Raw genomic sequence first — 16,096 nt, forward strand, 5'->3', positions numbered from 1 at the left:
ACTGTTTTGACAAAGTATTTTAAAAACAGCACTTTTGGCAAGACAGATCTTGAAATGTGCGCCCATGATGAAATGCAGACAGCTCTATTTAAAAATCTATAAAGATCCGCTCCATGAATAAGCCAGAGAATAATGAAGTGCCTACTGGATATGGGATGTGCAATGCATAATTAAGCCCATTCAGTATAATGAGGGTTGGCATAGGCATTGAGACTGAGAAATGATGAATGCGGACTTTTCCGCTCATTTAGCCAAATTCGGTTTCTGCGCAGGGCTTGGGCACAGAATAGCGCACAATGGTGTCCCTTTGAAACCCAGAGCATTACTGTTCTTAAGCTAGAATTTGATATGGGTTATTATAAGATTCTGCAGCATTATGCGATCCTTTTCAATAGAGGAAATTACAGCTTTATTCTGCGTGTAGTGAAATACCATGCTCTTGGTAGCCTATGGTAACCAAGGTCGAATGCATTTATATGAACAGATATAAATACAGGAATTTAGTGATAATATATGAAATTGTGATAGTTAAATAAGGGACAGATTACTTTAGTTCGTCCATAGATGCGAAAGGCGACAACTAAGAGCTTTTCTAAATGTAATTAATATTATGTTATCACCGCTTACATAGCGCACTTCTATTATTTATATAAGGCATTGGAGCACTAGGGATTACCGAGTCTAGGCGCTCTTTCTTTATCATTGGAGGAATTTGATCAATGGAAATAATAGGAAATAAAAAAATGCAATTCGATGCAGTATCTATTGTAGGAAAAAGCAATGGATTTTTGTCTTTTTCAGCTAATTATGGGGATAGTTTGATTAATTTGCTTATTGGTGGATGAAATGGCTTAGTTTTCATAATGGTTGACTATCTTATGATGGAAAAAAATTAACAACTGGAAAGGTTTATTTTGTAGTTATGAAATTTGCACACGGTGGAAGCGAAAATAATGCGAAATGCTGAACATTCCAAGATGGTAACACTATGCATGCATATGTATGCACCGCTTTACGTGTGGCGAGGCAGCGTCTGCAGATTCTGTGAAGAAAAAATAAATAAATCCAGGCAGTGTTTTAAGAAAATTAAATTGAAGAAACGGAGCACAATAGGGTTGGGTGAGGAGGCAGTGTGGAGCAATGGATAAACGAGGATATAAGTGTGTGGAGGATAGATCCCAGGATAAACATTAAAATGAACGAATGCCAATTTGTGTGGGATTAGAGTGCACACATCCGCCAAATGTCATGGATTGATGAACATATATTAGCCAATGCCAGCAGCCACCTTCTTTAGTAGCCGATGGTTCTATTAATGGCCGGACAGGCCTTTGATTCCACCGGGAATTTCCCCGTGGCTGGAGGTTGAAAGCCCAGGGCCACTCCTGAAGCCTCTATCACTTTCCCCAGCCCTTCGGGATTAATTGCAGCAGGCACGGAAGGCTTGGAGAGAGGCAAAGAACGGACGGGGAGGTAAAGAGAATGTGATCCGAGAGTTAGAAGAGAGGGAGAGAGAGACATTAGATGGATGGTAAGAGTGAGATTGCACTAGGAGACGAAGGGAGTGGGGCTAGTTTAAGAATTTTTGCCAAGACTACTCTCGGGACCCCTGTACGGCCTTGGCTCTACTTGTATGTAGGTATATGTGTGCGTGTCTGTCAAAGGCGCAACTAGAGCCAAATTTCGGGGGGGGGGCTAAGAAAAAATTTCAGGGGGGGGCTGAACCTTTAATCAGTAGGCAAAGTGGAGCTGCAGGGCCTGCGACAAGGAGTGAAACAACAGCAAGGCCTAATTAACATTCAAATGGTCTTTTAAAGACCTGTGAAACGTTCAGGTGTTGCTGTGTGAGCGCCCGTGATCTGTCTCATCCCCGGCTGCCACATGCTGGGGGGTGGGGGCGGGGGTGCTAGAAGAGCACGGTGAGTCCAATGGGTGTTGCGCGCCTGCTGTCTGTTATGTGATGGCATGAGCTCTCGCCAGACAGCTAAAGATATCTGTACACAACAGCTGAAATAGTGTGGGTTTGTTTCTGCAACAGCTGTGGAAAGGTTCCTAATGTGTGCTTACCGTGGCTTAATACAGATGGATTGAATACAGGTGGAAAAAAATCTGGTGCTTTATGAAGCACCTCAAGCATATGCACAAAATGACATTTACTTTTGTAATGTTCAAAAACAAGGGCAAACATGTTATTATTGCTCAATTCCCTTGGGGCAGGGTGCCTACATTGAACCTCGCAAGCTGCTGATCATAGATTGTATCAGTCTTTGGAACTGGTAATAGGTAAATTATCTTACGCTAAGGCAGGGCGTTCTGCTTTCAGTCTGTAAGATGAATAGAGCATAACTATAATAGATACTATATTGAATATATTTAATAATTAAAATAAAATGTATAAATGTGGAAATGTATATGTTTGAATGCCATTATCATAAATGGGTGAGGTTTATTTCCTTTTAAATACTTGGAATTAAATTTCCTATTACAGATGCATTGTGATGTCACAAAGGTCCTAATTAGGAGTCTGGCAGTCTAAGGGCCGCCATACTCACGGAGGTGCAGTGGTGCCAGTGCATCTGGTGCTCCGTCCTCCCCATTACAAGTAAGGCAGTCAAACAGCCATTGCAGCGCGTATGCCGCCATGGAACCGCCGTTCCTTGGCAGTGGCATGGTGGTGTAAAGGCAGCAATATGCTTGCCTGAACTGCTGTGGTCCCGCCAAGCATATTAAGAGTTTTCTCTTCACCACGGTTTTCATGGCGGTTCCTCATCCATGAAAATTGTGGGGAAGAGGAAACAAAGGGGGCGCTATGGTGCCCACTTAAGCCTCTGGGGCCTGGGTGCATGCAGGGGGACCCAACATGTGCCCCCCTGTGTACATGCACCAAATTTCCTAAACGGTATGGACTTTACAGTCCATGCCATACAGGAACTGTTTGTGGCGTTCCCATTTTTAGAGGCCCGCTGTAGGACTGCCAAAAAAAGCCCACCACACAAGAGAAACGCTCATAATACGGCGGGCAGCCTCACCACCGGTGTGGCAGTGCCGGAGTAGGCTGCTAACATGGCGGTCCGCTTATGCACCACCAATTGAGGACCAAAGTGAAGGTAGTAAGAACATTCAATTTGTTACTTTCTTGTTATCACATTTCTCACTTTTATTTCCTGCTGCTTCTGGGTTTTAAGGCTCCTCTCCTCCTTCATAGCAACCTCACCTTCTGCAACACTATTTCAGAATTGGCAAAATTGCCTCCCGCTGTCCCTGTTACTCTATTTCTAAGATAGGAGATTTTGGAGGGAATACAAGTGGATGTGGTAAAATCCAGAACCACACATCCTAAAGCCATTGTATAGGGGCAAGCACTGTGTTTACAGATGCCTTTGAGTATGTCGGGAGGCCTGGAGATTTTGCCAGTTCCGAGCCCACTTTGGAAACAAGCGAGGCCTTAGGTAGATTTTTTTTTCCTTTTTGTTTTTAGCAAACACATTTTATATAACGAAAAGTCCTAGAATGTAAAGTAAAATCTCACATTTTGTTTAGGAAATCTAGAGTACTCTCTTGGAGTCTGGAACAGAAAAGACCCATCTAATTTATGGGATATTAAACAGACTTCCAAGTGTGCATTAAGAAATACATTGTAGGTCACTTCTGAGTTTAAGTGCACCTAAAAGCACTCTGCCTGTGGACTTGTGCCTCTGAATGGTACAAAACTCTTTGGCGGCTTACAATATCCTTATGATACACCATTCAGCTTCATTATCCCACATACTAAATAACTAGACTTATAATAGAATGAACCACATGATTACATTAGGTAGCATTATTATACATTCATGTGCGAAGTGATGGGCAAAACCCCATGCCTTAACTTCAGCCAGCAAAACACCATAGGGTCTTGACTCGTTACTCAGCGCGGCTGAGCCAAACTGAACTAGAAAACAACACAAGCGCCACTGCTGAGAAAAGCAATTGACAAACAAGGATAAGTCTAAGTGGATGTTTAGAATGAAGCATAAACAACCTGCAAAATCATTTGGCATCTAGGAATTTATTCTTTTTTCAAAAATCATTTTTGTTATTAGAAACACAATGTTTTTTAGTGCATGGAAAAAACGACAATTTTTTATATATATATGTACAGTGAACAAAAATATATAAGATACTATTTACACACTCCCAGCATACATGGCCTTCCAATCATACAACACACATGCATACACAATAATCAGTAAAACAATGCAAACAACAACTAGATACAACAAGGAAAAAAAAAGAACATGAAACCACGTATCGGTCATCAATCAGTTGGATGAATCCCTTGGTGGACCACCTTTCCCACGTATCTGGTCGACATCTTTTGCGTTACAAGCAAGTTTGTGCACCACCTTTCTATTAAGTGGACTCTCGTTCAGAGATCAAGTTGAAAAGACTTTAGAAATATCTAAAAAACGCCAAGGGATTCATCCAACTGATTGATGACCGATACGTGGTTTCATGTTCTTTTTTTTTTCCTTGTTGTATCTAGTTGTTGTTTGCTTTGTTTTACTGATTATTGTGTATGCATGTGTGTTGTATGATTGGAAGGCCATGTATGCTGGGAGTGTGTAAATAGTATCTTATATATTTTTGTTCACTGTACATATATATATAAAAAATTGTCGTTTTTTCCATGCACTAAAAAACATTGTGTTTCTAATAACAAAAATGATTTTTGAAAGAGGAATAAATTCCTAGATGCCAAATGATTTTGCAGGTTGTTTATGCTTCATTCTAAACATCCACTTAGACTTATCCTTGTTTGTCAATTGCTTTTCTCAGCAGTGGCGCTTGTGTTAACTTCAGCCAGGGTAGCTGTGATTTGGTTGCCCATGTACCCGTTTCTGCAAGTCACAGCCACTTGACAGTTTGCCACTCTATAAATCAAAATATTTGTAGCAGTAAGTGAGACATGCAGTAACTCTTTCACGTCTGTCTCATTTGTTCTGTATTTTGGGAAGCCTAATTGGTAATTGTTTCGGCCAATCCCCTTGCCTTGATGAAGCGTGAGCCGAAATCTAATGGTAGAATACATTAAATCTCTTGGGTGAGATCAGTTGAACAGAATCAGGGGACCCCACATTACTCCCTTATTTGCACACTCAAATGCACATGGGAGGCATGAACATTCTGCCACAAATGTTCTGTTATGCTCACAGTACGATCATATTTAGAATTAATATTATAAGAGCCTATAGACTAGGATAGTAACACAAACAAAACTGAATGTAGTGTGACCAATTTTGTGATATCACAGGTTACATAACATGATGATAATACCGCCACCTGTGCCTGCTGCCATAAAGGTTGAAAGCAAAAAATGCATTGTGCACACTTGGTGGTCGATTATGATCTAGGTCGGAGTGCATTCCGACCGAATCTGTCTTGGACTGATTTCCGTCCGAATCGGATCCAGGCAGTCTGAGTGACCAATTACGATGCACCCGTAATCTGCTGGATGCGATTTGGTCAGAATCCCGTTGAATTCAATGGGAGCCTGTGTTCCGAACGAATACACAGGCTTCCATTGAAGAATGGGGTGGCTGGGAAAAATCATGCACCCTGCGGCAGGCATAACTTGGTGCCTGTTACACCCTGCATGATTGAAAAGGGGGGTTCCTTGGGTGCCACAACTGGACTGATTCGGAAGGCCTTGGGTAAAAAGGGGCCTGCTACGGGCTCCCAAATTCAGCTTCCGACAGCCATACCGAGTCAGAACAACCCATTCAGAAGGGCTGTATGAATCTGCTATCATAATTGCTCAATCGGAAAGCTTCTGAGTCATTTGGAAACGCGGCCCGTAGAAACACACAGTTCGGCCTCGAGAACCGGGCCTTATGGGCCTGGCGGGGCAGGGCACGCCTTCAATCCCCGAGTTCACCTGCCCTGTCGAAAAGAAGACACTCTGTTGGGGGTAGAAAGCCATGTTTATTAGCCGCAGCTAAGCACAGTTGTCCTAGAAGTACATACAGAGTGTAAGTTCTAAGGAGACTGCCACTTCAGACCGTGGCGCACAATCTCTTATAGTACATATATTTACGACATATACTCCCAATGCATACAAAGCAGACCAATAGGAAAAGTTGGAAAACTAACTATCAGGTGTCTCAAATACGCCCCTTTCTCAAACCCCGTGTGTTACCCCTCCCAACAAATAAATCAGTGCTAGTACCGACAATCGAATTTGCAGGTTTCAGGACATATTTGTGTGCCTCAAAGGATAGTTGTGTAACAGGAGAATACAAGGAGAGAATAGCAAAGGCCAGTCGGATAAGATAATGTAAGGAAAGAATAGGAGAAGCCAAATAGTCAGTCGAGACAGGGATCAATCAACCCAGACATGGATTAACGAACTCAGCCAGACCCTGGCATAGGTTTCGTAAACAAGGGCAGGCGGTTACTTTTTAACAAATGAGACACGTAGCAGCTGAGAAAAGCAAAAACACTCCGTTCGCCGTGCTGCATGAGGGAGGGCAACACAAAATGGCGACGAGACACAAAATGGCGGCTAAATACAGGACGAAGTCAGAAACCAAAGAACCTCAGGCCCCGAACGACTCAGATTTTCCGAATTCCGTTCGTTTAGGATTCGGAAAGTCCGAACATCGTTCGTTCGGAATGGTTTCGAATCGGTCGGAAACCAGCCTTCCGAACGGCATCGTAATCAACCCCCTAGCCTGTAATAAACCATAATGCAAATGGCAGCTTTACCAAAATACACCACTAGGTTGAAAATACTAATTGTAAACACAATACCACATGCTATCACTGCACAAGATGCTGTTAAACCTCTTATGCACATGGCCATCCTGATATAGGTTCTCTCCCTCATTAAAAGCCCTCACCTTCGGCTGGTGTCTATACCTCGGGTCAAGGCTGTTAACAACCAGTATATACGTCAACAATGGGCTATAATACTATATTAAGGTCTATGTACTCACCATCAGGATGCTGGTTTTGATGCATTTACAAGTTTCTGTTACCAATATTAATAGTTTCACACATTTTGCATGCAACCCAATTGGTCAGTCAGTGATCAACTCGAATTTAATGAGAAATTTTGTAAAGTATTAATTCTGATGTTGAAGAAAAAAAATAAAAACATTTGTCAAAACTAGAAGAGTAACTTCTATTGAAAAATCCTAATATTCGTTGCTCGCAACTTTTTTTTCCCAGAATGAACAGCCAATTTTCTCAAAAGATGGACGGAAGTTTTTCTTTGTGCGTGCCATCCCCCAAGCAGGACGAGGGAAGTTCTACCATATTACAATGTTCTCATCACAGGTAAGACAGTTTCATTACCCATATTTACATAAACTTGGGACTGACTCTAAGAGACTCTTCTCCTATTCTAAAGTAAATGTGCCATCATATAATTCTATTGAAGGTGTTCATCTGTGTGAGTTTTATCAAACATGCTTTATATTGGGACAACATATAAATTACCCCCTTGATACATACAATATTGTACATAGTACATTTGTAATAAAGTACCTGGTAGATTTAAGGGGGATGCACTTTGTGCCTCTCTGGCAGCTTCAGTGACCAGACCATGTGCAATGGACAGGCCGCAGAGAACAGTGGGCACGTTTTAGACAACCACCAACTCCATCATACAGGTCCTGCACACTCCATACTTGAGAGACTCTTACAGGTGGTTGTTGCCCGCCACACAATTTGTTCCAAAGTCAAGGGATCAGCAGTTAAAATGTGTTCCTTTGTCTAAATACAATTTAGCACATTCTTAATGAATGAGAACTGCAAATATGTGGACCCAAAATTCAGTAATGAGATTGGGGTGTACGAGTCCCTTAATCATAATTATGTACCACCTTTAGAGCTCTAAACCAGATATCATATGATATTTTGGCTGCGATGCCAAGTACCAGCCACCTATATTTTTTTCACAGCAGCTGAAGCCTGCTTATTTGGATTTAGGAGCATCCCATTAATTAAATTAGCATGGTTCCTTCCTGCTTAAAAGATGACGGATTCAGTTAAGCACTCTTTGTTGATATCTGTATATAACTTGCATAATCCAATTCCAAGGCCAACTAGTCCCTCTGAAGTTGAAACATTAAATACTTTTAGATTATATTGTGCGACTTTTTATTTTGTAGTGCTTAGAAATTGCAAAATCGTAAACATAGTTTCATATTTTAACGCCTTAACCGCAGCGGGCGTGCTGAAGAGTGGGCGGGGCTCCGTCAGTCGTTGGCCGACGGCAGCACGCAAGGGGTTAAAAAAGCAAGTGATTATCAAAGAATCTTTCTGTTATGGTTCAAGGAAATAAACAGTTACTGTCACAATATGAATCAGCCATACATGTTAATTCACTGGGCTTGGTTCAGTTCTGATGAAGGGGGGTAAGGAACTGAATTGACTGCTTCCTTGTTTGTGATAAGATTCTCTGCTTCTGACCTGCCTAATGTCAGCCAGTGAGTGTGCTGGCATCCAGGCGTGAATGGCGTTTAAAGATTGAACTGCCGACCCCATCACAAGTTGCTTATAGATGATTTAGGCCTGAGTGCCATTTATCCGTAGGGAGCCTTCCTCATGGCTGTTTTAATATCTTGGGCTCGAAGAAAGCATTGTCTACCTTCAATTGCTGATTGCTAAATGTAAGTGTTAATCCGACACTAATGACCTTAAACCTTTACCAACGCTGTATCAACACGTGTTAACTCCTATAAAAGTGACAGAACTGAAAAAATACTGCCACAAAATGGCCGTAGTATCCAGCATGATTTGCTTTATCTTGCCGAATAATTTAGTCAACGCTGCTGCTTAAGTTGATCCTCCCTGCTTATTGTTAACCAGAAGAGTTAATGTGAGTATGTACACATGATTGAGGGGATTCATAAATCACCAGCAGTATGTGTTTCTCTTTATTATACAGATTGTGGTGGGGAAACGGCTACTACAACGCGGCCGTTTCCACGAAAACCTTTACCACGCATGCATTACAACGCATGCGTGGTAACAACGAGAGGCTTTACCACGCATACCTTTACTACGAAATACGTAGTAAAGGTATGTGTGGTAACTGAACAAAAAGGGGGTCTCCCCCCAAAAACTAAAAAAGCGTGGGATTAAAAAAGAGGAGCTAGGGGGGGCTCCCCCTCCCCCCCCAAATAAAAAGAACTAGCCTGCAGTGCCGAAGATCAAGCAATCAGCGTCGTTAAAGAGGAAACGGAATTAAACTTCCGCTTCCTCTTTACGACATACGGCTGACGTAACCAAGAAGATGGAGAGGAGACGAGTTAAAAAGGTAAGGGGAAATGTAATTTAAAAGAAATAAATAAAGGGTTAAGGGCAGGGGTAATTATAAGGAGTGGAGGCTGGGGACGTGTAAGGGGAGAGGTGTAACCTTTAACAAGATTATGCCCTCACCATGCATAAATTAACAACGAAAAACGTTGTTAATCTATGCATGGTAAAGGAACATTAGTGGTAAAGGTTATGCGTAGAAAACGAATTCCGTTGTAACGCATGCATGGTAAAGGCATGCGTTGCAACGGAATTCGTTGTAACGACATATAACCATTGTGGTGTTACTGCAGGCAGTCGTTTACGAGCACATCACCCACTGCGAATGATGCATGAGTAAAACTCTTATATAATGTGATATACATTTTTTTGATTTTTGTTTTCTGAAATTATGATTTTCATTACATGAGTTGTTTATCCCTTGTGAGCTTTGACTATTAGAGGATAAGTAAGCGATTTGCAGTTTAAATGAACAAGGCTCTTAGGCTATTGTGATATCGTATATGTAAAAGACGTTGACTTTTCCTTATTTTATTTTATTAAAATCAGCGGGAAAAGCTGACTATCTGGTAGGCATATAATTTCAATACAACACTTTAGAGCTACTTGCCAGGCTTCAGTGTGGAGTCTATAAGAAATTTTGCCATGAAAGTCTTTGGAGTAGACTTTTCCTTTGTCAGTGTGAAAGATCTTACCCACATGACTTAGCTTGTTTTATTGCTTCTTTGCCCTTTTACAGTAGCCACAGGAAACAACTATCCTAAACCGACAGTCTAGGAAGCTGAAATAAGAACTGCTCAAAGGCATTTGAACATTTGTTAGATCTTTGGTTCATAAAGAACTGTTCTTGCTGCGCCTTTACTTTTTTATACAATTAGGAAATGAACAGTGATTTTAACATTAGTAAAATTATTGTTCAGTTTGTTCATGTTTTTAATAGTGTGTTTTAACGATTTTGTTATACGTTTTTATGAACGAGAAGTGCAATAAATATTTTGTTTACCTCTGACTCCAAATGAATCAAGGGTAGAATTTTAAGATTCAATTTGTAGTACTGAGAAATGGATTTAAGAAGTCTGAACAGCACTTGTAGTCCGAGAAATAAAGATATACATTGGTTGGGTTGTATTATATAATACGATATTCTTTTTTTCATTTTAGTTTTCTGTGATTATGATTTCCATTACTAAGATTGTTTATCTCTTACCCTCACCCCCTCCTCGTATTTTGTGCCATTCTAGCCTTCGGTCTGAATCAAGGTGTCTGTGAATCAAACTGACGGTTGCAGACAAGTAAACAAGATATTTCTAACTGAGTTTCAGTTTCAGGAATCACATGGAAAAAATTAATTTCTCAATAATAGGATCTGAGTAAGTGTGTACCAAAAATTAATAGTAAAATCATTGCACACCAATAAACAGAAATACCCTAATGTACAACCATAGATTATTCCAAAGCCAAAACAACATATACAGTCATGTAAATAAGAAACATGAATACCTCCGCACACGGGCCACTAGCTTTCCTTATTCTCGTACACCTCAAGTTTCTTTCATGGGCATAGTTTAGCCAGAGAGTTTCAGGGATGTCAGTCTCAAATTTCCAACTAAAAAAGCAATAGATTGCAGGATGAGATGACCAAGGCTCAGGATGGGCAATTTCCATAAGGGCCGTGGTCAGTTCTGAAGGCCTCTCTCTACGGTGCCACAGTGGGCGAAAAACGAGGGGTTGAAATGATACCCCAAGTGACTGTCACTGGTTAGACAATTTGTATGCATTCATCCCTTAAACCATTGGGCAAGTATGTTTTGGCTTTAAAAGCGCCTGCTGTTCTGTTTGTTGCCTCCAGTAATTTTCAGGCAACAATAGAAAATATCAAGATGACTCTGGTGGTTAATGTTCCTCCATGGAGCACAGAGGGTTAATATACCAGCTGTAAAGAAAGTGTGCCATGCAGGTCACAAAGTGCACATAATGTAAATAGGTCAGGGGGTTACTGTTTTTGTCATAGATATCCTTTAGCTACTTGCACTTTATACATTTAAATTCTGATATAGAACAGTGAGCTATTAACTGTCATCAAAGAGATTAGACCGTTATGATTTTTTTCAGTCTTTCACTATCCTAATGCTGCAAAAAGGGTTCATTTGTGCGGAAATCAATTCTAATCATTAAAGAGAACTCTCAATCATGGTGGTACATTTTAAATTCTGAGTGTGTGCTTCTCCAGACCAAGCACTCTGAAACTATACAGTGTACCAGTATGTATGGCATGTGACTCCTACACCGTGTACTCTTCTGTAACATTTTCTAGACACTGATTTACACACGTTATGATTGATTGTCTCTGTGTAATGTGTGTAGGATGTTAAGTGCTTTGACACCCTACAGTAGTATGAGTGGCACTATAAAACTAATTAAATGCATCTGAGAGTGGTGTTGGAGACCTAGAGGGAACTGTTAAAGGGTGGTAGCGAGGGAATCCGTGGTGGAGGTGGTGATTGGGTGGGGCAACCAACAAGCATTGTCACACTGGGCTCCAGCAGCGCTAAAACGGGCCCTGGAATTTGATTGGCAGTAGTATGCCTAGAAATTTGGGACTGGCACAACTTTCCATTCCTACTACTGCCAATATTTGTGAATTTAAAAAAGTAGCAAATTTGCACCCATTCAAGGAGTGCTTCCCTGGTTGCTGATTTACTACTTTTTTGCTAAACCGATCACTATATATTTCACAATACTGATCCAAAAAATGAACAATTTAAAACCTGTTAGTGAAGAGAGAACAAGAAGATGAAAATGACACAGACATAGCAGAAGGGGGTGTAACACTCCAACCATCCCTGCTGAAGCTGCGCCCCTACCCGTCCCACCTGGGTCTTGTAATTTGCCCTGGGAATTCATATCTTTGGTCACGTACAACACAACAGCCTAGAGTCCCGGTCTTGGGATCACTTATTTTAAATGTATTTTCAGTGCATTCACTCTTTTTCGTCTCTGCCATAAAAAGGCTTGATGGTAGAGTTGCCAAATCCGTGCATGTGGGCAGGGCTCCATGTTTCAACTTCTCGCCATCTACAAATCATTTTATCAAGTTGCTGAAGGCCTCATATACTAAACTCAAGTAGCAAACAGAGGAGGGAGTGCAGGCAAAGTAAAATGGCAAGCTGAGGCAGAGCCACACCATGGATCAGGCTTGACTCTAAGAGTCTGTGCACCAGCCGATCCATAAAAATGTTTTGCATGCATATCATGTCATAAACATAAAGTTAAAATATGATACAATCCTTTCAAAATTCAAAAAAGTGTATTTCTTCAATATAAGGAAGTTCATATCATGGTATAGACAGACATTTATTAAACGTGATACTTTTTAGAAACATTCATGGCTTGTCCCCCAACAACAATGCCATTAGTGAACTAAGAACTCAGTAGTCATGTAAACCCTAAATGTGGCCTACAATTTTAATATAGATGGGGCAAAATTACACAATACTAAACTATATCTAAGAGGTCCTTGAGCTGCGCACATCCTGATCTCAAGTATTTGAAAGGGTGCTCAGATGTAATAATAAATCAAAAGGAGGCTCAAAAGTATACAAAAGTCAAAACACGATATAACAGAATGTCAATAACAAGCATCCTTTGCATGCAGGTCCCTACTGTGACCTTTCTTTCTTCTGGTAGACCACAATCTTCCCTTTTATGTTAGCACACCCAAAGCTGTATCTTCATTGCAAAATTCACTGCCCTACCGGTGTTCAAGATACAAGCCTCTTCTGGTATTCCATTACTTTCTTTCCTCTTCTTCAGTGGAATTTTGATCTAAAATCTGTTCCTCTTTTTAACTGCAAGAATCAAATATCTCATCAGCAACCTATTACTGAAGAAACAGCCATGAAGTTGACCCAAACTAGCTATGCAGTCCCCTGAAAAATTACCATATAGATTTTATTTTATCATGTGGCATCTTGTTCCCTACTCTCACTCCCAATAACTGGTTTGGCAAGGCAGCCAATGTTATATTTTTATGTACACTTAATGTAAAATATATACAGCATTTTTGACTGAGATACTCCAAAATTATGTAAATATACTGCAAAGATAATGCTGTTAACAGCAAATTTGCAGTTAAAAGATGATGCCCGGAAAGGGCGCTCACGCATCACTTGGATTTATTTTATTCATAACAGGGACTTGTTCATTGCAGGGAAGCAGGAGCGAGCAATGTGATGAATTTTGCATCACAGTTCTCCTAATTAGTGTCCAGGAGCCATGCATACGTCCAGCTTCTATTTATCGCTTTGTCTTTCCTTCATGAACTGTTGCCTATTGAAATCAAGTTTCCTCCGATGGTCCACAGATGTGGAACTTGGGACAGTTGCCATATAAAAGCCCACCCACATGACTTTAAAGGTGTGAGATGCATTTTGCTCTTTGGCTTCAATGGAAGCCATTATAGAAAACTCTTAATTGAAAATCCAGTTATCTACTGCTCTGAAGTCACAGTACTTATAAACCGGTATTTAACCCCTTAAGTGCTGATGACGGAACCGCTCCGTCATCAGCTACGGGTGAGCTGTGCTGATGACGGAGCGGTTCCGTCATGGCCCGCTCGGCGTGCCTGCGCGGCGCGAATTTTGCGCCTGCGCTGACGTTCTATTGAGCGGGGCGGGCCATGACGGAACCGCTCCGTCACAAGCACAGGTCAACCGACGCTGGTGACGGAGCGGTTCCGTCACCAGCATGCGGCCGCCGCGCGGCCGCCCCGCCCCCTTAGCACTGCGGCGGAATAGCCGCCGCAGTGAAGGGGTTAAATATGGTGCTCTAGCTTATGCGTATCCTCTACCAGCCACCTATCGATGGACCCAAGTGAGGTAGTAGAATGATGTTTGATAGTCTACAATCTCAGCCTATTCCCTGTGTCTTCTGGATCTCTATAGACCGAAGGAAAGCTGTGGAATTCTGGTGCCACTCAGAATTCACCAACTGAAACCTACCGGGTCACCTGAAGGTCTCTGTAGAGCTGCAGCGGACAGGGCTCTGTAATAGCCACTCTCATCACGGTGCTGACTTTCTGCTCTCCTGCTCCTTCTATGAGAGCATATAGCATCAGTGGAGAAAGGGGAGCAGTCCCAGAGAATAAAAGAAAAGGGGGCAGGATCCCAGGTGTTGGCTTTTAAAAAAAAATATTGAAGCCCTGAAGGAAAAGATATTAACAAGGAGGATGATGGTTGTGGTTGGCAGGATGCAAAGTATTTTTTTATTTGAGTAGGTGATGAAAGAGTACTGTTTGGAGAGACAGGATAATATGGAAGTATCCCAGGTATTTGTATGTATTGGTGTACAAGAGAAAATTGCCAGAGGCTGGTGGAGGTGGATGACAGACCACAACGTATATGTAGACAGTGAAGAAGAATGGCAGCTTGACTAGTATAGATGTGGAGATTGGCAGCTGTCCATAAAAAGCAGTTTTCTAACTCAAGTAACATACTATGTCACTCGATACTGCTTTCGTTGTCTATTTGATTTCACTTGGAATGCCTCAGTGTAAAGCAATCTCATTAGTGACAATTACGCATTTTTAATTGAATGTATTGCCCCATGTGAATATGTACCATTGTGGAATTGGCCTATGCCCCACAATTTGTGGGGACAGTGTTCTCAACCTGAGGAACTCTAAATCCACACATTGACTAGTAACCTCTAGTTTTTTGCTTGCGGATATCCAACTAGTGATGATAGGTCTCACTTATAGATGGCTTTAGCTGTCTCTCATCGTAGACCTATGGTGAACAGTACAATACATAGAGTCTAGTTATGAGCCCCATGCTCATGATTAGATGGTTTTCTTTCTTGTCTGTCTCAGTACTCTGCTCCTGATTCAATAGCTTCCCTCCGTATCCTTGTGGGAATTTTTGCAGCTGCAGCTGGGAGGGTGGGTGGAGTTTACATTGCACTTTATGCTTTTTGCAAGAAGGTCCAGGTGATAATTTGGAAACAGCTCATTTCAGTATTGAAGAGGTTCACTCTAAGACCATACTTTTATGCCCTAGCTTTATGTTCTAGAACAGATGATGATTTTACCATAAGGTCTGTCTTGTTACTAGTAAAGAAGGAAAGATAAGGACACATTTAGGGCCAGATGCATCAAAGGGTTTTGCCCATTCTGAGTCTATGGGAAAATGTGTTCATGCATATGACCCTTAATCCTTACTTTTAAACTAGTTCTACTAAACTACTATTGTTAGATAGAAAGGCTTGTGATTGAAATGGGTTAGTTTTAATATTGTGTGATAATCATTATTTCGGGTATTTGTTCCTGCAATGTGTTTGTTCCCTTTCCATTTGTAGTTCCAAGTTGTTGATGCTATTCTTGTGTTTCTTCTGCCCATTAGCATTTCATTCTCACTGTGGTTTTATTGCACAACCTATTTCCTTTCCCTGCTAACCTCAGACCCTGCAATGAAATGCTTAAGGAGAATTATTTTCCTATTAGCTCATCTCATCCCACCTCATCTCTTTATTAAAAACTACCCCCGAAATCGCTAGTGCCACTTGCCACCTGATTCCCTTTATGCTTTGAGTGGCACCATCACTGTAGTGCCAAGTGGCCTTCCTATTTTTCTTTAACCATTCCAAGATGGCCCCAATAGAACATGTGTGTGATGGCCATCTTTAAATACATTTTCTTTTGCTTTAGGAAAATCCATTCAAAATTGGCCACCATGGATATACGTACACCTGTGGGGACCATCTTGGATCAGATTTCTTTGAAGCAAGAAAATTC

General features: G+C 41.2%; 1 protein-coding gene across 4 annotated transcripts in view; it reads left to right on the plus strand.

Moving 5' to 3' along the window:
• Positions 1 to 16,096, plus strand: part of DPP6 (dipeptidyl peptidase like 6) — a 2,152,278-nt gene that overhangs the window by 1,827,912 nt on the left and 308,270 nt on the right. For all 4 annotated transcript variants that reach the window (XM_086941474.1, XM_086941473.1, XM_086941476.1 and 1 more), the window contains exon 13: positions 7,213 to 7,320. In XM_086941474.1, coding sequence (XP_086797600.1) covers positions 7,213 to 7,320 — 108 coding nt within the window. The remainder of the gene's footprint in view (positions 1 to 7,212; positions 7,321 to 16,096) is intronic.

This window comes from Lissotriton vulgaris, chromosome 10 (assembly GCF_964263255.1).
Source record: "Lissotriton vulgaris chromosome 10, aLisVul1.2, whole genome shotgun sequence".
Classification (NCBI taxonomy): Eukaryota; Metazoa; Chordata; class Amphibia; order Caudata; family Salamandridae; genus Lissotriton; species Lissotriton vulgaris.